This window comes from Strix aluco, chromosome 3, assembly GCF_031877795.1.
Source record: "Strix aluco isolate bStrAlu1 chromosome 3, bStrAlu1.hap1, whole genome shotgun sequence".
NCBI lineage: Eukaryota > Metazoa > Chordata > Aves > Strigiformes > Strigidae > Strix > Strix aluco.
This window is the reverse complement of record NC_133933.1, coordinates 65284567-65307764: the sequence shown is the minus strand read 5'-3', so window position 1 is coordinate 65307764 and position 23198 is coordinate 65284567. Positions and strand designations below refer to the sequence as shown.

General features: G+C 41.1%; 1 protein-coding gene across 1 annotated transcript; it reads right to left on the bottom strand.

Annotated features, from left to right (window-relative positions):
* Nucleotides 1-1748: 1748 nt before the first annotated feature.
* Nucleotides 1749-19295, bottom strand: NMBR (neuromedin B receptor). Its single transcript, XM_074820709.1, has 3 exons — nucleotides 18880-19295; nucleotides 4563-4911; nucleotides 1749-2150 (listed from the first exon to the last, which is right to left on the bottom strand). Exons 1-3 carry the CDS (start codon nucleotides 19293-19295, stop codon nucleotides 1749-1751), a joined length of 1167 nt encoding a protein of 388 aa, XP_074676810.1.
* Between the last annotated feature and the right edge of the window lie 3903 nt (nucleotides 19296-23198).

The window sequence follows — 23198 nt, the reverse complement described above, 5'->3', positions numbered from 1 at the left end:
GTGGTGGTTTGACCTTGGCTAAATGCCAGGTACCCACCAAGTCGCTCTATCACTTCCCCCCCCTTCCCCTTTTTTTCTCAATAGGGCAAAGAAGGGAAAGAAAATAAGATAGGAAAACAAAACAACCCTTGTGGGTAAAACAACAGCAGTTTTAATATAAGCAAAGCGAAGCAAAGGTCCGCACACGGAAGCAAAAAAAGAAAACAGATTTATTCTCTACTTCCCATTAACAGGCGATGTCGGGCCTTCTCAGGAAGCAGGGCTCTGATATGCGTAGCGGTTGCCTCGGAGGACCAAGGGTGACCCCACCCCCTTCCTCCTTTCTCCCAGCTTTATACTGAGCAGACGTCATATGGTATGGAATATCCCTTTGGTCAGTTCGGGTCAGCTGTCCTGGTTGTGTCCCCTCCCAAGATCTTGCCCACCCCGTCCCACTGTGGGGGGGGAAATGTCAGAAAGAGCCTTGGTGCTGTGTAAGCACTACTCAGCAGTAGCCACAACACCAGTGTGCTATCAACACCCTGCCAGCTCCCAGCATAAAACACAGCACCATGAGGGCTGCTACAGGGGAAAACCAATTCTGGCTCAGCCAGACCCGATACACTGGTAAACAGTGTGTGTGCAAGAAGAGTAGACCTAGCAAACAGCTGGTAATGAGCAACCAATACCAGCTACCTATGTTTCATTTCTTGGGGGTTATTTCAAACTAGAACTTGTCTGGTCCCATGGGCTGGATGATCATTAGTGATCAGAGTATGTTAGATGTGTTCCTGCAAGACTTCCTTCAGTTTGGTTTTATCTAGTAGTAATCTGGGTTCTGCACTCTGAGACTGCTCTGAGCTGTATGAAGCCCTGCCACAGACCCTCTCTGAAAAAGCCACTCAGAACTTTACCTCTTTGAATGTTCAGCCACCCCATTATGCTTAGCCTCCTTCTTAGCTGTGTACTGATATCAGCAAGGTTAGTAGTAGCAAATATAAAGCATGTAGACACTCTAAACCAATGATGACATAGACTTAACAAATCAGAGAAATGAGCTTTCAGACATTGAGTTCCAGAGAACCTGCACGTTGCATACAACACTTTTCTTTTGAGGTGTAATCAGGAAAAGAATGTAATTTTAGCAGATAAACTTTTGACTTCAACAGCAAACAGAACGCCAAAAAGTAAATTCTCATCATGTATGTCTGTCAAAGTGAAAGAACAAGGCAGATCTAAATGAGGTAAAGATCTGGCACTCGATACTTGAATATTTTTTTATCTGAAACTAGAATCCACGTACTGCAACGGCTCCTTAATTGAGTCAAAAAATGCCTACCAGTCTTAATGAACAATGCTTGTACACACAGCACAGCTAAAATCATCAAAATCTATTAGAGTAAGACATAAGCCTGGATCAATAGTCAGTTAAAAATATTTTTCAGATCAGAAAATCTATACTTTTTAAAGCAATGTTAGATGAGCTACGCTAATATTCAAACCATTATTTTGCATTCTTTTATGTTAAACATATATTATCATCTCCTTTAAAGTACAATATGAAGCCAGACAGTTTTGTTTTCTCAAGAAAACATACTCTTCACTTCTATCTAAAAGTAAGACTAGATGTGAAACAATTTCACACTGGACAGACTTTAACAGACCCTCTGTTCTGAGGACTCAGATGGTCTAAGCATATGAGAGCCAAAAGTGAGTTACAAACTGCAGAAGAAAAGTGTATTCCACAGTTAAAATTCACACCTATTAAATCATAATGACATTTCTTGTTTCAAGTTGTGCCCATTCAGTTGTGTCATGCTAGTCACTGTGTTCCTGGTATTGCTTTTCAGGGAAGCCATTTGAATGGCAGAAGAGTTGCGCAAGTAGCTGGCAGATCTCTCTTGCTGAACTTTCCTCCTGCAGCGAAGCTGGTTGTTGAAATGTCTTCTAAAACTCTCACTGAGAAAATACAGTGCAAATGGGTTGACACAAGAGTTGCAGAAGCTTAACACTCGGGCCACTAAGGTAAGAACCATATGTTCTGTCGACGGATCAATCTCATTGTGCTTAAAAGATCGGTACATGTATAGCACGTGATTAGGAAACCAGCAGATAGCAAAGAAGCCAACAAAAACTAGAACAATTTTTGCGAGACGTTTCCGAGTTTCCATCTAAAAAGATGAAGAGAACCCAAATGAACAACAATGAACAGAACTACTCCACATAACAGACTTAATTAAAACATGTAGCATTTTGCTTTATATCAGCTTTAACAACTATCATAAGTAAGGCCAGTAAAAATGCTTCCTTCAGGGCCTGAATTACTTTTTCAATCTCATTCACTTTCCTTTCCCACTTTTGGTTTACTTTCAGTGCAAGATCCTATCTGTTTGTAGTTACAGAAGGTTGCTCTTTCTATATGATATACACAGCAAGAGTGATTCATGACCCAAGTAAACATTGGCTTTTAGCCTGAAAGCACACACCAAAGGATGTCATGAAACATAACCTTTTCTGATGAGATCTCAGTGCTTGGCTTGAAACTTAGCTTTCATTAGAGAGCTATTTAGAAACCATTGGCTTTGAAATCTAGAGACATTGTGAGTGAAATATAGACACATTGCTAGAGTGTTAGCTATACAATGGTACTTACATCCCATTATTTTGCCCAAAATGCCTCAGCTTGCACCTCTCTCCTAGACAAAGCACCAAAACTTCATTATACAATCTGAAGCATCTTAATTCCAGGGTAAGGTGAAAGGTTCAGTTAATCTTCAATAATGACATGAAAGAAATGTACCTTAATTGCAGTGCTGAAGTATAATGGATTACAATGTAGATATTAGGAGTGGCTGAAAAGCTGACAGGAAATGAGCCTACACAGTGGTTCCAAACTGACAGAAGGAGAGAAACTGGCCAGGTAGAAGGCACCAAAGAAAGGCAGAAACTTTCCATATATTCCTCCCAAAAGATTTATTATGTATGTCAGGTATCAAAGTTTTGCAAAGGCAGGAAAGTTTCCTGGCTTTGCTCAATTTTCTGAAAAAAATCAATTTATTCTAACAGGGTTTCAAAATCTGTGAAATAAATTTGTAAGTAGTTTTCTTGGCTCCATCTAAACCAAAACCAGTGGGGAACTCACAAAAGATGGGAAAACTCTAACATTCCAATTTGGTGGGATTTGCACTCAGATTGCAAAGGCAGACTAAAAGGTGCAGAGGTATAATGTGAATGTTACTCTTTTGTGCTATGGCCTAAAGAAATGCGAGTTGATAGCAACAGTCTGAATTTACTTCCTCTTGCTGGGAGATATGTAAGTACACCAGAATTTTCTATTCTTCTGAGCCTCATAGATTAACAAAAAGAAAAAAAAAAAATAAGTAGAATGAAAAAAATATGCTCTTACTTTGAAAATGCATGTGGATTCAGAAATGTGATACAAATTAAATACTGTTTCCATCCTGAGGGTTCAGCCAAAAGTCTCTTTATATTTCACAAGAAAATAAAATAATACATGAAGTGCTAATATGTATGCATTTTTTACAAGAAACAGGCTAGAGGAGAAATGAAATGCTGAGCTAAAAGGACATGAGGGAATGTGGTCTTTCTTTTTAAAAGAATATGTGCATGCTATATATGCAAGGACATTTTGGTGAGTATAAAAGTATTTTCTAAAATATTGACAGAGAAAGCCCTTCTGAATTGTTTCAATGAGCATAAGTATTTTTCTCTATCAATACTAATGCTTTTGTAAAGTGGTTGAGGTACTTTCACTGCAAAAGCTTGTATATAAAGCAAAAGTTTGTATATATAAGGCTGCTAATGAACAGCCTGTTCCTATCTTATTGCTTCCTCTGTCTTACAGGGAAGCTGGCTTTATCCAACATTTTAAAATGCTTTGTCTCAAAGGAATACAGAACCTATACCAAAAGTTTTATAGCATCTATAATAGACAGGGTATTAGAAAAGTGCGAGTTCAGAATTGTATCCAAGAAAGAATATCTGAGAAAGCCAAAAGAAGAATCATTTCAAGCTCTGTGTTCATATTTTCAGTGCTCCTTGGCCTGAGAAGATCCCCTAAGAACAATTTTCTCTGTCTATGTCAGTTTTTTTAATTTCCAAGCCCAAATAAAACAGGAAGAATTCTCAAAAAGTTCAGGTAAAGTTTCTTTCCAAACTGGCTGCCTATAGAGATAGGTGAAGCCAGCCTATAGAGATAGGTGAAGCCACTAACTAGCATTAACTACAAAAACATTGTTCCTCAATAAGAACACAAGTAATGCTTACATTTAACAGCACATACAAACAGATATACCAATCACATTTCTTGTTAGGAATATGCATTCATGGCATTGAATTTATATTTTTTTTGGTCATGTTCATTTACATACTGGGCTTAATACTGAGTAATTGTGAAAACAATGAGTTTTTTCAGATAATCCTTGGCTTAGTTCATGCATGTGAAAACTGAACTAATCATCTGCAAAACCCAACAAATTGGATGTTATAGTTCCTGTACTTTCATTTATAAGTGTACACAGCACACAAATCTTTCATCAAGATGTAAAAAGCAAATTGCTTACCTGTCTTTTGCAATGTTCACTGTATTCTCCAGGGATGTTGTGAGCACTTTTTATTAAACTCTTTGCAATATGATAGTAGTAAATACTAATAACAGCAAGAGGGATAAGGAAATACACAAGAAAAATCAGCACAGAATGGATCTTCGGGTGCATGTCGTCTGTCATGGGGTATGGTATGCATGCTGTGAATGTGACATTATCTGTGTCATTGATGTGGGCCAGTTCGGAGAACACTGCTTCAGGAACTGCTAGGAGCATGGAGACTACCCAAATGGCAATGGCTTTAAGACAGGTCCATAGCACTGCACTGGAGGTCTGGATGTCCATGGGATTTACAATTGCTTTGTATCTGAAATTAATCAAAATGCAGATACAAATTAAAAGGTATCTCTTTAAATTCCACATGTGATGCATAAGGCCACTTCATTTCTTTGATTAAAGTAATGTCATATTTTGTTCTTATTTGAAATGTCAAGGAGTTTTTAACCTTTCTTAAATTTGTATTCTCTAAATCTCTAGCTTCATCTGTATATATATCCATCAGAGGTGGCAAAAGGAGCCCTGGATACAACCTGTTCCAGCCTGGTGAAAGTGCAGAAGCAGCCATGACTCTACTCACTTTCTGCAAATCCCCCCAGCAAATCCCCAAATGCACATCCTACCTCCATATTTCCACCTCACTCTCGTACCAGCTCATGCACACCAGAGTTTGCTTCCTTCCTCAGCTCCTGCAGCCCAGGACTCCCTCCTGCCCACCACCACACCTTCCCCACTCTCAGATTCCACCAGCCTCCCTGGGAGCGCAGGGCAATAATCAGCAGTAACCACCTCTTGCCAGACCAGCAACAACCACTGCTGTGGTGGCTCTCGCCTTTCCACCCCAGCACCTTTCTACACACAGATATACTGTTCCAGCTGTAACGCCTGGAATATAAGCATCATAAAGTCAGGCAGGAATGACTACTAACAGCCTGTGCAGAAATATTAAACTCTTAAATAAACATTTCCACATCAATAGTTTGAAGCTGCTGCTCTATATACCACATTTTGGGAAACTGTCTCATAATTCATGATTACATATAAATCTTTGCAGAACTGATAAATTCGTAACCATTACAATGAAAACAGGAAGCATTGCAGAGAATGGAAATATCATACTACAGCAGAGTAAAATAAATGACTAGAAGTAGACTCTGGTCAGGAATTCTTTTATTGAAAAAAAATTGTTGTAGGACGTGATACGAAGTGAAACTTCCCACAAGAAAAGGTCAGTTTTAAAAGGCCAAATATACTTTGAGAAAAATATTTCAAGGATACCTTAATGTTTTGCTTAGATTTTTAATTTATTTTGAAAACTTTTTTTTTCAAAATGTGAATTAATTATGTTTTAATGTTTTCATTAAAAACTAAACATTAAACAAACATTTCAGTTTGTCTAAGCTGTGGTAATTTGGAAGGTTGCTTTTTTTTTTGCTTCATTTTTTTCTTTCTAGTTTTGTTTGATTTGGGATAGGTGGGGTTTTTTTCTGAAATTGAACAAGTTTTGAGAACTGGAAAAATTATTTCTCTCTATCTAAAGAAAAGTTTAAGAGGAAGAAGGAACTCAGGAGAGTTTCATATTCCAGGTACATAACTTTATTCATTTTAAGGTCTTTCTAGTCAGTGGACATGTACTTTCAAAGGGTGATTCAGATTTTAGGTGCATTAAATCACCCTCTGAGGTGCTTGTTTTTTCTCTATTAGCTATACAACGAGCTTAGAGTGAGAAGAACTGTAACTTAGATGTCTCTATTTGGTGATTAAACTCCTTATCCATTCATGTAGATACATACACATGCATATAAAAATATTGTAGAATCACAGAATGGTTTGGGTTGGAAGGGACCTTGAAAATCATCTAGTTCCAACCCCCCTGCCATGGGCAGGGACACCTTCCACTAGACCAGGTTGCTCAAAGCCCCATGCAACCTGGCCTGGAACACTTCCAGGGAGGGGGCAGCCACAACTTCTCTGGGCAACATGTTCCAGTGTCTCACCACCCTCACAGTGAAGAACTTCTTTCTTACATCTAATCTAAATCTACCCTCTTTCAGTTTAAAACCATTACACCTTGAAACAACTTGTGAGTTTGCTGGCAATCAGCAGTGCAATTGGCTATGCCATGAAAATGTCTGGAGCAGAGCATTGTCTTGGTACCCTAGCAAACTTTTTCTTCAGAGAATACTTGACTCAAAATGTGCCTTGGAGTCCTCTTTCTCAGGACCATGATAAACTCTCTTATCACTAAATAATTACAAATAATGCTTATTTATGTTTATCTCCTCTCTGAATTCAGAGACAGGATTTTTACTGTGTCTTCATCCATATCATGGAGTAGAAAATAACACTCAGTAAACTGTCTCTGTTAATTTATGTTTACCATTTCTTCTAACACACAATAAGAAACTCCCTGGACACCAAGGTGTAAAGAAATCCTTTATACTGCCATAGGAAGGATAGAAGCTTCTGCACAAAGCATGAACGCTCCCCAGCACAAACCGTGACCTTATTATTCAATAATTTGCTTCCTATTGCTGTTTGTCTTGATTTCATTACATAAAGACAGACCTTCTATTTCATTTCGTTCAAGTGAGGTGACGTCAAGTCCTCATATCTGCTCAATTATTTAAAACTTTACATTCCTGGGGAAGAACTGGTTTGGGGACTTTGGATAAAAATCATGTTTTGTACTACAGATTTTTTTTCCCCTCTTTTCCCATTGCAGTGCTTCAAACTGTTTTGACCACAGGCCTATGACCCAAGACAATGACCATGTCACAATTAATTGTTTTAGCAGCATTTGGTCTGATTAGTATCTAAACAGGAGACCTTTTCAGGAGCCTTTACATTAGCAGAAGATGTGGCATATATTTGTGCCTTGGCATATATCACTGTTTCAGCAAATAGCATGCTTTCCCCTGACCTATGACTGACTCCAAGATGGAATGCATTGGAGCAGAGTGCCCTTTTTCACAAAAACAGCTGGGTTCAGCCCAAAAAACTTCTTCCTTAATCCTATCAAAATTCTACTTGCTACTTCAGTTGACTACAAGATGGCACTCTTTTTCCTAGGACTCAGCCTTGTGCAGTACTCAGTGTCAATGGGAGGGAAAAGGCACTAAGTGCTCTACAGAATCCATCATCTTGTTTGTATATCTGAAAAGACATAGAGTAGAAAGAGACAGGTTACAGATAAAATCAAATGTAAACTGAGTGAAATTAGAACTGTTCCCAAAATGAACACTCAGCCTCTTCCTTTGTATAAAACCAGTGTAAGGCTAAAACATACCACCAACCATTTAAATTACAAAGTACATATCTTCTATCAATAAAACAACACTGGTAAATCAGAGTAAGGGTGCAAATTATTTAGTCAAATTAGTAAGCAAAATCCATCTTTTCCCTAACTTCACTGATGAAAAAAGAAAATTATAGGTTGCCATGAAGTTCAGGAAATAATTATAAATATGCATTTGGTTTTCATTAAAAGCCTTCATGTAAATTCTGTATTCCGATATCCTCTATCATTATCAGTGCTGGCAAAGGCACCCCCAACTCCAGAAATACTTTTATAAGTTTCCTTTCTTTGAAGATGTGGTTTCTGCCAACAGATGCAAGCACAAACTTGCCCATTCTGCAGATTGGTTTTGTTTGTATAGCATATTTTCATAATAAAGCAACCTCCTCCCTGCTACACAACCTAAAAAAATGATGAAAAAAAGAATATCCTCTGCCTACAGAGTTATAACACGCTGCTACCTTCTAAACTCCAGTATAGCTTATCTACTTCTCCCCATCTTGTATTTCTCAGCTCCCAATTAGAATGGAAAGCTCTACTCCTGTCTCTGCTGTGTCCACAATGCTTTCCCCTCCCACACACTTGACTTCAAAAGAAACTGCTCCATGATTAGTCCTGAGTTGTCCCTCCATTGCAGTGCTACCTCTTTTTTCTAGAGTACTTTGTTGTGATGACCTTCAAAAACAAATTAAAAAGAAAACCCAAAACAACTAGACAATACTTAGGCAGCCCCTGGACTATGATGACAGCCCCTATATGAGACCACCACATCCAAACTAAATAGGTAGTTTACATTTCTGTTGGTAATGGCCCCTAAGCTTGTGTTTAGTCCTGAACCATGCCTAGAAATTGTTTAGGAGAATATTGATTGACCCAGGTCAAAAACACACCATGGACTGCTCTACTAGCAGTTTGACAAGTGGTTGACCTCCAGTGCTCAGGCCTATGTTTTGGCGCTGTTGGTGCATAATATATATATATAAAAATATATACACACATATATATGTCATATGAACATATGTGCATAGAATAAAACCACACACTTTCAGGTGCCTGGTTACAAGAACACCACCCAGAAGCCTTGTGCAATGGCTGGCCTACCTCAGCCTGCTGTTCCCCTTTTTTCTTGACTTTTAAATTAAGCAAATAGCGGTATTTCCCCTGCTGTGCATGTCGGGAGCTCCCTTGATCAGATCTACCCAGTTTGCATCTGAGCTTCATTAGGATCCTGAAACTAAGCGCAGCAAAGCTGAGGAGCCTGATCTCAAAGCTGTGTTTATATAATGGTTGAGGCATGCCAAAGTCATTAGCCTTCACAAAACAGCCATGGCAAAGGCAGCTCTGGTACCTGCCTCTCCAAGAACAAAATAGATCATTCATTCAGCCAGGGTGTCTGGGAGTCACTGCCTAGGCCTGCTAGACAGTGACTCAAAATTAACATTTCATCAATGAGGTGAGAACCTTACTCTTAGTAGGCTGCATCATACAAACCCCTGGATATAACAATTCCCACCGGGAAGTACAAGGCAGCTTAGCATGTGTATTCTCTTGGCTTGTATTGCCTTTCTGGAGCATTTACCTCATTCCAACACTAATTTGGAATTCTGGACTTTGGATTCTGCTTAGGATGAGTGGATAGAAGTGGGGAAAGTCAATGCCTAGGTTAGAGGCTAGACATTGCAATGTGTAGCTTAGACAAGCTTACATACTGTTTGGCTCTGTCCCCCTCTAGTGCTCTCCATTTAGTCATATTACTTCTTCCTCACTATAATCCTGTTGTAAGAAAAAAAAATCTTAGAAAACCAAACCTAACCTTGCCTTATTCTTTCAGAGGTTATATTCTGAATCTTGAAGGGTCAAAGGAGTTTGAGGAAAGAGAAGCATTTCCCCAAATGGGCTTGATCCAAATCCTGTTGTTACCCCTGCCTTTAGATTGAGGAGACAGAGATGCATGCTTATCTGCATATCCACCATATGCTTACTGCATGTCTCCCAGCAATGATATCCATACATATTTGAATGGAGAAGGTCTCATAAAATCATCACTGCTGGAGCAGAAGGTCAATAAAAATATCAGTTACAGAAACTAAAGTACCTGGAAACAGAAATCCCTAGTGAAAAATATGTTCAGTGCAAGTTTACCTTTATAAAATTGGTGCGGTTAGCTACAAAACAATTCCTCCCATTTCCCTGATAAATTCAGTAATAGTCCATGCCATGGCAGATAACATAACTATTGAGGAGAACATTACATGGTCAGATGATTTTTAGAACAAGCTGGGAAGAATTAAATAACCAAACCTCTATTGATGTATCTGGAACAGACTTAGATATTACCATTTGAGAAGCTAGACTCCAAATCTCTAATTTCTAAATACAAAAAGCTGCAACTTCATTTATTTGCTCCAGTATTATCACCTAGAAGGCTCCACTCTGTCGCTTTTAAACTTGTTTCCAGTTCAGTTTAATTTGCAACTTCTGTTCTTAGTTTGTATTGAAATCAGTGTAGATGAAAAAAATAAGTATACACCATAGCAGAAAAAAAAAGGAACATTAAAAAATCAGAGAGGAAAAATTTAATATAGCAATCCTTAAAATACAATCAAACTTGGAGCCGAAGCACAAACATGACACTATGTTAAAACAAATACTGTGAAAAGTAGTTGGAAAAAAAATGAAACAATCTTTGGGATAGTCATGTGAAGGACAAAACTGAATCATACAAGATAGAATGACAACATAGCAGAATAATCCATTTCTCTCACATTCACACACACACAATTTTATTTGTACATATGCTCATACAAAGCTGGAAATACACAATTAAATCTACATGAAGCAGATGTAATTATGCCAAGGTTCGAATGGATTGTTTGTCTCTTGGATATTTTCTCTAATGAGATGTGTCAAGTTAATTAAAAACACACTTCTCTTCAACAGACACCAAAGTAGGTTTCCTCTTACCTTCCACAAATTTCATGAACTTGTAAGAACTTACTTGCTATTTGTAATCACACTGCTAAATTGGGATGAATCTCAGCATGGAATTAGAAGTGGAGGTATATGTTCTATGATTCTATGATTCTATGTTTAGACCTAGGGACTGTGACTGCATATACCTTGTTTCATTAGTACATACAAAAATGCACAAAAAGGATTTAGCATCAGGAATATATAGTCTGGAAGAATGGTTCTGCAGCAAAACCTATGTGAGAAACACACCAGTTCCTCTATAATTAAACTACTTAAAATGAGGATTCCATGAAATTATCCCTTTTGGGAAGAATATTTGAGAGTTCCATCACTCTGCACCTATATAAAAGATATTTATTATTGTCTAAAAAATTAATCATTACAGAAAGCATGTGAAATTTTTTTCCTAGAGAAAGCATTGGTAGAGGATATTTGACATCATTTCTGAGGACCTGCTAAATGCAGACTTGAACATTCCAACAGTCCAATTTGGATAAACCTATTGCAATGTAATATATAAGGGAATTGAGTACTATGATATGGGGAGAGGCAAACAAATAAAATATATGTATGGAGATTTACATTCAGACCTGCTTGGTAAGAATTCAGCTGGATCTGCAGTTTAGCAGCTATTTTGTCTGTCACTGGCACAGGCTTTTACTGAATTGATCAAAGAAACTGGAAACAGGAGGAATGGTTTTGTAACAGTTTCTCAGGTTTTAGGCTGCAACCTACGAAAGGCTATCGGACACTCACGTTTGCATTAACCAAAGCCAAGTTGGCTGCTGCCAGCACAACACAGGTATTGCATTGCTCACTGCCTAGGATAAACACCACAGCTGTTTCTCACTTTGGCATCCTCACGACCAAGCTGTTTCCATATGAGTTGAAGAGCACACACAGAACACATGCACAAAAGCAGGAGTTTAAGAGATGTGTGTGTCTGTATGAAGTTTCAGAAAAAATTGCCTAACTTGAGAGGAAAATTGCTGAGAAAACATATTCAGCTGTGTAAAGATGGTCACAAGAGGAACTTCTCCAACAGCTGATTTGAATTGCCTGACTCAGATGAATTTATCCTAGAAACTCCTTAATCTACTCCAGACATAAAATTCCTTCTGCATTGTTGGGGAGGCAGGTTTTGTTATCCTTTTTTTCCTTCTGGAATATTTTCTATCATATTTCTTTTAGCTGTACGGAATGAATACAAATGAATTAGAAAATTTTGGGGTGAGGACAGGTGAAGACAGGCTTCACTGTTTAACTTGACAAAATATGTCAAGAATTTCATCAAAGGTGTTCTGGCAAGCTTTATTTTGTGAGTCAGGTTTGCACATATAAACTAAAGGGTGAGCTAATAAAAATGCGAGAAACAAAGCTTGCCCAACCTCTCTTAAATTTCTTTTGCTTTGCCTGTTATTGCATAATTATGACCATACTGTTACAGCCTACAGTGAGAGAAACATCTGGACCATTGTTTCTTTTAATGTACTTCAGTAAGTCATTCATTCAACACATTTACCTCAAGTGTTAGGGTTTCTAAGATACATACTTATAGATTTCACAGTTCTACTGGTTCTATACAATTTTGTTTGCCCATCTACTATATACAGTCAAGGCATTGTTTTTCTCTTACATAGACAATATTTCATTTTACCTTTGATTATTTTTTCTTTATTCTTTGGTTAATTATAAGTAATTTTCAAAATGTCATTTAATACTACTTTCCTTGTAAACGCTCTTTAATCCCTGAATATCAGCTATTAGAGCTCAAAAGGAAATCATGTCCACTTTCCTGCTTCACCTGCTCCACTATATGTAATAAGAAATGAGGATTTTAGAGGTCTCCCATCACTATATTTCAGCCTGAATTAGCACCTGACATAACAAAAGAAACTTTAAATAGATTCTGAAGACGAGTAAAAAGAAGTTTTTATTAAGGGCGATTTTACTAATGAAAAATGCTAAAGTAGTTACTAGGGCACCTTTTCACACTTCTGAATGTCTTCAAAACATTTCCTGACCCCCCCCCAAAAGTAGGAGACAGTTGACATGCATACTGAGCCAGAATGGTTTTTGTTATCAGTTGAAGTCAGCCCATAGATATTAAACTTGTACAAGAAGTTTTTTGAGTCTTTTTGCACTTTTAAAAATACAAATAGCAATTTTCCAAATTTAAAGCAAATAAAGAAATAAAATGAACAAACAAAAAAAGGATCAAATGGTTTAGCTATGCAAATCTATAGCATAGAAGAAGCATCTCAGTCAGGCACTATATTTAGTTTTTTAAGTATGAATTTAAATTTTCAAACTCCTTTGTTATTAAGATATAGGAAAGGAGTCATGGCACTAATGAAAAAAAACTGTTACCTGGTTAATCAAGTATATGTCTCATCAAAGTTGTTTTTCTGTCACACTTCTTAGGAAGACTACACTCCACTGTTCAGCTTCACTGTCTTTATTAGAGTGCAGCAGGACTGTATCTGAGCTAACACATTTAAACCCTTCATTAGAAAGAAAATTCAATGTAGGAACAGTAGTGGAATTAAATTTAATACTCTTTTTACAGATCACATGAAAAAGGAGGCATAAATGACCGCCAAAGAGAAAAGCAAAGACTATGTGGGACAAATTCAAAGCTGTTTTAAGGGGCTGCCATTTATTCCTTCAAAATCTATTCACCCCAGGTCTCTTAGCATTTTGTGGGTACAATTGCTTTTCATCATCACACAAAATAATGCAGTGATGGTCAGAGGTGCACACTGTAGCACTCATTCTGTTGCCCCCTGAGCTTTTCCAGCCAGCTCTCCACACCAAGGTTTATGCATCATCCAGACCTCTAGCTCTGAAAAGCATCTTAGAAACACCTTTCCATACTTGTGCTCCACTTCCTTACCCTAGATTCCTTCCCAGGCACAAATCAGAAAGACACTGTTATGATGGGGTTACACCATTGGTGTATAAGAGAAAAGCAACTGTTGTCATCTACCTGAACTTGTGCAAAGCATTTGACACTGTCCCACACAACATCCTTGTCTCTAAATTGGAGAGACATGGATTTGATGGATGGAACATTTGGCAGGTAAGTAATTGGCTGGATGGTTGCACTCAAAGAGTTGCAGTCAACGGCTCGATGTCTGAGTGGACACCAGTGATGAGTGGTGTTCCTCAGGGGTCAGTACCAGGACCAGCACTGTTTAACATCTTTGTTGGTGACATGGACAGTGGGATTGAGTGAACCCTCAGCAAGTTTACCAACGACACCAAGCTGTGTGGTGTGGTCGACACACTGGAGGGAAGGGATGTGCCATCCAGAGGGACCTGGACAGGCTTGAGACGTGGGCCTGTGCAAACTTCTTGAAGTTCAAAAAGGCCAAGTGCAAGGTGCTGCACATGGGTCGAGGCAATCCCAAGCACAAATAGAGGCTGGGTGATGAGTAGACTGAGAGCAGCCCTGAGAGAAGGACTTGGGGCTATTAGTGGATGGAAAATTGAATAGGAGCCAGCAATGTACACTCACAGCCCAGAAAGCCAACTGTATCCTGGGCTGCATCAAGAGAAGTGTGACCAGCAGATCGAGGGAGGTGATTCTCTCCCTCTCTCTGCTCTCATGAGACCCCACCTGGAGTGCTGTGTTCAGCTCTGGGGCCCCCAACATAAGAAGGACATGGACCTGCTTGAGTGGGTCCAGAGGAGGGCCACAAAGATGATCTGGGAGCTGGAGAACCTCCCCTCTGAGGACAGGCTGAAAGAGTTGGGCTTGTTCAGCCTGGAGAAGAGAATGCTCTGGGGAGACCTTATAGCAGCCTTACGGTACTTAAAGAGGGCCTACAGGAAAGATGGGGAGGGACTCTTTATCAGGGAGTGTAGCAATAGGGTGAGGGCTAATGACTTTAAACTGAAAGAGAGCAGGTTTAGATTAGATAAGGAAGTGCTTTACTGTGAGGGTGGTGAGACACTGGAACAGGTTGCCCAGAGAAGCTGTGTCTGCCCCCTCCCTGGAAGTGTTCAAGGCCAGGCTGGATGGGACTTTGAGCAACCTGGTCTAGTGGAAGGTGTCCCTGCCCATAACAGAGGGGATGAAACTAGACAGCCTTTAAGGTCCCTTCCAACCCAAATCATTCTATGATTCTATGACTCTATAATTCTAAGATCTCACCCTGAGAAGAGGGTGAGGAGGCCCATGGGCCCAGTTTGTATTCTGAACTAACTGCATGGCCCACCATGGACATAAATTGGAACCACTCCCTGAAGCAGTGAACAAGTTCATGGGATAGTTCAAGTCAGGTTCATCCCTGGCTTCTGTCCTTTTTGCAGTGAGGAGACACTGGCCATGCTGCAGTCCCTCCAGCAACACTTCTCCTCTCACCTCTTTATTTTTACCCTTGTAATCCAAGACCACATTAAGTCCTGGGACTTTCTCATCAACATCCATTAGCCCTGCAGTCCATGCCCCTGGAGAAGTAAGCTTGACCAGGGACCCATTTTTAATTCCTTGTCCCACCACACCTCTAGGAAGTGCAACTCTGGCCATCATGCACCAGCTCTGTGGGCACTTTCAGGGTGTTGAGTGCTATTGGGGATGTTCTGCCCTATGGCCCCCTTAGTTCCTTTTTATTTTTGTTTGTTTTGTACATTCTTGTCCCTTTGCCCTCTTCCTTTTTTCATTTGCTGTCCACTGTAGTTATTAGGTTTTCTCTTTCTGTAATCCACCCTCTGTTTTTTCCTTGGTTTTTTAAATCAGAGAAATATTAAGGTTTCTAGAGGTGGTCTGGTTTCTCCACAACAGAGAAAAATCAATAAGAGCAGTGGTCATGAGGGGCAGGGGTGCTGTCCCTGCACATATCCTCCGAAACAGTGAGAGGGGACAGCTAGTTCAGCAGCACTGCTGCTGTTCTGTCTTCTGCATCCCAAAGGAGAGGGAGATCGCACCCTCCTCTGATGCCAACACACAGCACTACCATTGCATCGCCTCTGCTGCCACTACCCCCACCACTGCCACTGATCTCCCACCCACCTCCCTCTGCCCCAAAATGTGTGGGGCTGCAGCAGGGCACCACTGCCCACACATGGCAGCCAGACCCATGGGAGCTCAAGGGTGGGAAGGGCTGTTTGATGGGACCAGCTGCTGTTCCTGGGATGGGAATGAGCAATCTTGGGCAGATCTGACACATGCTACCAATTTTAATCTGAAAGAGTACTCTAGGGAGGTCTGGGGTGCACTGTTACAAATTACATATCATGTTTGTACACACACACACACAAAAATAATCTCAGTACTAGATAATGAAGCTTCCAGATAGAAGGTGCGTGTTTGTCACACTGAAAGCACTAGTGATGCTGAGAGGGACTTCTAGGACAAAAAGCCATATGAAATAAAGCAGCTTTAGAGAAGATTTATATGCAATGCATACCACTTTTTCTTCCTTATAGCTTCAGTTGTAGGTAACAAATCATTCATATTTTATTGCTTCTGTATCCATTGTTGATAAATGTATCACATATATGTAACTTGCTATGTACAATTTCCACATAAACAATAAGTGCTAATTACACTGTGGAAACCAAGACAACCTCCCTTATCCGAATTCATGCAGGCACACTGTAAAGAACTCTAAATATTTCTAAATCTGTTCCTTAGTGTAACCAGTGTCTGGAGTTCTATACAGTCCTGTGGTAATAGGGAGTAAAAAGCACAAAAGGCTTTAATGATCGTATATTAAAATGTACTTTGAGCATTATCTGTGAAAGAAGGGGTCACTGAGAAAACATTGTATACCAGACCAGATGTACTGGATTATAATGGAGCCTTTTTAGCAGTATCACTGCTTCCAAACTGCTAACATCCTGTTAGATTTGCTTATCTGGAGGAAACACTGCCCCAGCCAGGCTTTGCCTCCTCAGCACCTCTTAGGTGCAGGATGCTGTCACCACTCCAGAACTGCCGACATAATTACCCATAACAAATCTAATCCAGATGACACACATTAAGATCTGGCTACAAATTAGTGTGACAAAACCTCCTCTGCATCAGTGCCTCCCTTTTGGTTCAACACAAGTGTCGTACAAAAATGTAGACGTCCAACCCAAACACCATCCAGCTTCACTCAGAGATGACTTGGGGCCCTAGGAGACAGGACACTGGTCTCTGAGGTCAGTGGCTGCTCTTCTGAAAAATAAATGGGTTTTGTTCTCAATAACTGAAAATGAAACTGCAGAGGTTAAAGAAACTGAGTTGTTAAATTCTTGGTATAATCACTTCTGATATTTGTCTATACTGTGGGGCCCAAAATTCTGGAGGATAATCTTTATTATGAGTTTATATGATTGCAGCACACCATCTGTAGCTGTTTTCTAGGATGTGTAATTCTAAATGCATTCAGTGTAAACAGATTCAGCATTATTACTTCTTGAATCTTCACCGATATTAAAAGGATATAAAATTATATGCAAAAAGCAAACAATCAATGCTCCAAAGCTATATAAAAAGTAAATCAATGAATCCTTAAATATTAAACCACCAGCATCTCCTCACATTATATTTCACTAGAGAGATGATCTCCTCCACAAATAACTTCTCCCCTTTTCAAATAAGATACAGCAATCACACTTTTAACCAGTGGAAATAAAGCAGAAAGAAAACTGCAAGGTTTTCTTGGCTCTCCAAGAAGAATTTTTGACATATTCTTTAACTGAGGTAATCAGAGAGTTAGGGGTGTTCACTTTAAGGCATGTTTTGCAAGTTCTTCTTCAAAAATATAACCCATTTTCATAAGTTACAAAGTCTTTATATACAAGTATTTTAGGTCCTGATACAAACACCACTGAAATTGATGGCTGCTGAAGACTACCCTCAGGTGGAATCAAACAATTTACTGAATTAGCTAAAAAAAAGAAATAAATTATATTTATACTTGATAAAAATAGGATTAAAAGTTTTAAAGAAATGTACTGTAAGTGTGAAGAAACCTTACTAAACTCAAGCCTTTACACCATGCACCAATGCATTGGTTTGGCTTAAGATCCAACAAAAGAAAATGGGGTAATTCCTATGGAGAAGGAATTAAACTTTTTCACTTCTGGCTAAAAAAAAATTGCTTAGATAAGGGAAGAAAGATAATTTCATTTATTTTAAGGTTGCCAGTTACACTGAAAGAATTTGTCTTTCAGGCCTGAAGCACAGTCCAACAGCCATCGAGTTGCTATAAATCCCTTAAGTACCTATTTATAGTATCTGGGAGGAAAAATTTGGGGTTCAGCTCTTTGTTTCTTCCTAATTTGACAAGTACTGCAGACGGAAGTGTTACTTTCTAGTTGGTATTTTTTGGGGGGGGGGAAGGGTGTTTCTTTGTTTTTTTCTGTTTTTTTCTTTTTTTTTTTCTTCTTTTCTATAAATTCAGAAGAAGCCGAAATGAATAGTTTGAACAAAAGTTTAAGACTGACAATTACAACAGAACAGTTTGGTGCCTCGGAATTCCCAGAGGCTGAACTAGTTCTGGCAGTCACCTCTGGTAATCTGTTCTTCTACTAGGGCACAAAGACACATACATACACACACACACACTCTCAGCAGAAAGAAACAAATCAGTTAAAAACCTCTCTGTGTTGACTTGGTTTATGCTGCTCGCTGCCTGTTGACGTAGCACTGTAGCTGTGTCATATTTAGCATCTAAAAGCTTCCTCTAATGAATAAGATTTCAATACATGGGCTGTTACAGGACCACCCCCAAGGTGCAGAAGACAGGATTAAACCCAGTTCTTGCAGCCGGCATCCTTGAAGCTGGAGGCCCAGGTGCACCCATTTCCAGAAACCCTGTAACTTAAGTTAGTACCAGACTTACCATCAGTCAGTGAGGGAAGAAGAAACACAGGCACCTTGCAAGTTGAAACAAGGGGACTGCAAACCAGGGTTACCTTATCAGAGGGGTGCTTTACCTTTCATGCCAGCTCTAGCTAGCCTTAGCCCAGGCTGCAGAGAGGTGAGAAGGGGCAGCCCAGCTTTCCTACCTGTCGGCACTGAGGGCAGTGAGGGTGAAGACAGAGACACCAACGGAGGTGAGCTGGATGGCAGGGATGAGCTTGCAGCCCACCTCTCCAAAGAGCCACTCCTCGGAGAAATACCGGGAGGCATCCACGGGCACGCAGGTCACTAGCAGCAGCAGATCACCAGCAGCAAGGCTGGAGATGAAGATGTTGGGCACGCTCCTCATGGCGCTGTTGGAGATGAAGATCTTCATGAGGGTGATGTTGCCCAGCAAGCCCACCGTGATGATGAGCAGGTAAAGTGAGGGGATCACGCAGCGGATGGTGAACATGGCTGTGCCCCTCCCCGGGGGCAGCAGGTCTGTGTCTGGCACCAGCTGGGTGCTCCCATTCCCCCCGAGGGGCATTGCTGCGAGCTCGGGCAGCAGCTCTGTCTCCATCCTCCAGTTTCGGGCAGACTGAAGGTCTCCAGTGCAAAGTGGAGTGGGAGCCACTGGAAGGCTTCACCTCTCTGCAAGTCAACCAACTTTCTCCCCCTTCCCTCCTGCCTTTCTTCTTCTCTCTTTTTCTCTGCCGAGTTTTCTCCCCTCCGAAACGCAGAGGAAGCACTGTCCGCCGGCGCAGTGAGGGCGGGGGGGTGTGTGGCGGCGGGGGGCTCTGGAATAAAAAATCCCGTGCCGCTCCCTTTTCCCTTCCAGTTCTTTGGCTAAGCCCTCTCCCGGATGGGCAGGAGGGCGAGACGCTGAGCCTCGGGGGCAGCCACCGCCACCAGGACAAGCAGCCCACCCTCGCCCCTGGGAGCGCCCTCGGGGGAAGGCGCGGTCCGGCCGCCCCCCCGCGCCCGCCCCCCCCCCCGGGGGCCGGGGCTGCCGGCGCTGTCCAGCGGCGCCGGTGCTGCTCGCCCGGTGCCCGGGGCGAGGCGCAGACCAAACCCGCTCCTTAATCCGCGGCTCCGATTTATACCTGGTGCTGGGAGGACCCGCCCCGCCTCTCCTCCTACGAGCGCTGGTGCCCTCGCCCCAGCCCCGAGACGCCGAGGCGGATTTTGCGCGGTGAGAGACGCGGATCCCGGAGCCGCCGCCGTCCCGCGGGGTGCCAGCCGCGGTGGGAGCCGTGCGGACGGTTGGGAGGGAGGCGGGGGCGAGGGGGGGCTCTCCCCCCGCCGCTGCCCTCCGCAAGCAGCCCCCCGAGGGGCGCTGCCCGCAAACCGGAGAGCTGTCCGCACGTCGGGGGGAGGGCGGGATCGCCTCCGAGAAACCCGTCTCCCAGTGTCTCACCCAGGTGAAACCAGGGCGGTTTGAAATGCAGGGTGAAGGGAAGCGAGGGACTTGGAGATGATTTTATTCCTGTCATCCAGCTGTGGGTTCTGAATAGAACCTACTCAAAGACATCAGGTGCCTTTAAAGTTTTAGGGTTTGATTCGTGGAGTTGCATTGCACAGTAGTCTCGACTATGGAAATGGGGACAGGTGATGTGTTCGATCCGTGTCTTACTATGCAAATGATATAACACAGTGGAGAATAAACGTTGTTTGCCTCTTCAAAGTGTAGCATTTGTCCCTAGTGTTTCTTGCTTTTACTTCCTAGTGTCTGCACATGTATAGGCTTTCCAAACAGCCCCATGTGTTTCCAGCAGAAGCCATAAATGTAGGTAGCAGTGCAAATATGCTGGAAGAGAGGCAGACCTACTGGACTGAAGTTTTTGAGAGCTGAGGCAGAGGAATAACAGCATTTGCCACTAACATGCTCTGCAGACTGATTCTCTTCTTCTCAAAACGGAGGATAAATGAGCTTGCGGTGAACTTGCTTGTTCCTATTATTAAAACAGTTCTCTTGAAGCCCTATGGGTTTATGACAGGGGTATGGAGAAAGCAAATGAATGCATGGAGGACTTGCTGCAGTGGGAGAAAGAGTTTGACCACTGAAATAGCAGAAGCAAAGCATGGCATGTGTGCAGTAATATATAGCCTGTCCATGGCATGCTGTCCAGTGTAGGAAATAAATTTAGAAGACATCGGCAATTTACTTAAATAACTTTTTAATAAGTTTATCAAACAAAAAGTAATATTGATCTTAAAAGTTAAACATCTCTATATCTATCAACTGATCTTCGTGACTCTTCTCACTTCCTGAATTTATAAATGTGTTACAATTACTGATTCATAAAATGCTGATTAGTTTATTAGGAAACCCAGCCAGTGCTAGTCCTCCAAAACAATCAGGCTAGAGACTTCACCTTTACCACTAGGCAGCTGATTGGAATTGTCACAGAGTTCATCTGGAAGTGATTCTTGTCACTGATCAAGTTTCCTCCACATGATGTTAAATTCAACTACATTTGCTCCAAGGCAGCCTTACTGTCGGCCTGGATATTTATCACAATTGCTGGGACCCTCTACTTTGCTGAGCATAAATGAACTTTTCTAAGATCAACATTCAGGTTTCTGCAAGCAGTCCAAATCCACCTTTTTGGTTCCCATTGATTGGATCCAGTATGTGTCTTTAACACTATGACCCCAGAGTATGACCCTTTCACTAATTTATTTGAAAATGGGTTTATATGTGAAAAATCAATACAATTCCCATTGGGAGAATAGTTTAAAGTCAACATGGCTTTACTAGTGATTTATCTGGGTCAACAGGAAGCTGACTCTTTTTGCATGAATATCAGCAGAACACTTCAAAAGCTTCTATCGGCATAAACTTCTTGCAGTTTGCACGGAGAGAGTTGAGACCCCTTGCTTTTTGTTGCACAATACCATCACTCCTACTGCTGCCCTCCAGGATAATTTCTTCTATTCTAGTATGTTTTACCTGTCCTTTAGTCCACAGGATGGAATTCCTAAGGTTGAGGAATTAGGAATATATTCAGTGGGAATTTATGTTCCTGATTCTTACCAGTATTTGATTTAATCTACTCTGTATTTTCAGAACTCTGAACAGCAAGGAAATAAGCTTTGGAGACTGTGAGTGTCTCAGCTCAAAGGAAGCAGAAAGTTAGATTATGCATCTAATGTCATTCAACGGATGTCTGTGTCAAGACAAGGGAATATACTCAAACAGCATGAATATAATTTCCTGCAGAGGGAGAACGGAGAGGGAAAGGATCCACAGACCCTGACATAAACCAGCCGGAATTCAGATCCCCACAAACAAACAGTTCATCATTCTCTTTTCAAACAAAAGAATCCACCCGACTCTTTGGATGTTATTTCAGATTATAGTCTAGAGGCAATCTCATCGTGCAGCTGTGACACAGTACTTGGCACAAGAGCAGAGAGCACCACAGGTAAATCTTTTAGTGGGAAAGAAACTGCTCACAGGCTGACATCAGCCTGCACAGATGAAGCCTATCTGGAAGTGCAACACCACAGAGCAGGAACTGCAACAATCTGGAAATGCGAGAGGCAAATTTACTTCATCAGTAATTCCCAAACATAGGGATGCAAAATCAGCCCGTGTAGGAATGAGGAACTCCACGCATCTCACAAACGCCCTCTATCGAGAATTGCTTCTAGCAGGGAAAAAGGCTCCTTTCACATGTTCATGCAGCTCAAGGCACTTGATAATTCCAGGGCTCCTTCCAGATTTGCATATCCCAACAAACTTCGTGTAGTCCCATGAAGAGCCAAGCATATCTGTCACCAAAACTACCTGCAGTAAGTAGTCTTTAATTAAGCATGCATGCTTGCAAACTAAATGAGAACTGTGTTTAAATGCAACCCTGAAAGTGATCATGTTTGAAGGACCAATCATCAGTCATGCATTAAAAAGAAATAAGAGAACAAAAAAGGAACAAATACTATTTGATTTTAAACATGGAGCATTAGCTGGAAGTGGGCCCAAGAAGCAGCTGGGAAGAGTAGGCAGAGTTGGAGAAAGGAGGGGATGGAGACAAGGGCTCTCTACCAGGGTATGAAATATTCCATGTTGTGGAGCCTCCAAGGAGGACAAAGGTTCAGCTTCTAAGGCCACATCTCTAAGGCCAGAACTCAAACTCTAAGATTAGACATCTCAACATCAAATGTCTATGACTCTTTTACTAGTAAAATAGTGCTGAAAGTTAATTACCTCATAGGTGATGCCAGTGCAATTCTCTGGGAGAAATGGATATGAGAATTACTCTAAAAAGAATTGTTGTGGATTTGTGTAGAAGAAGTCACAAATGGCATAAGCTAGCAAACTAAAGATGTTCAAAAGAGAAATGCTGAGTTCAACTATGGTTGCCCAGGGGTAAGCTCTAAGAAGCAGCTAACTAACAGAAAATATGTCAGATGTCTGCCATGCAGCCCTTTCCCCTTGAACACTCCAGAGAACAAAAAAAGTAGCTACACTCTGCAGTCA

Coding starts and splice junctions, on each gene's coding strand:
- NMBR (XM_074820709.1), bottom strand. CDS start 19,295: ATGGAGACAGAGCTGCTGCCCGAGCTCGCAGCAATGCCCCTCGGGGGG. Junction 4,912..18,879: donor ACTGCCCTCAGTGCCGACAG/GTAGGAAAGCTG, acceptor GATTAATTTCAG/ATACAAAGCAATTGTAAATC. Junction 2,151..4,562: donor GTGAACATTGCAAAAGACAG/GTAAGCAATTTG, acceptor TCATCTTTTTAG/ATGGAAACTCGGAAACGTCT.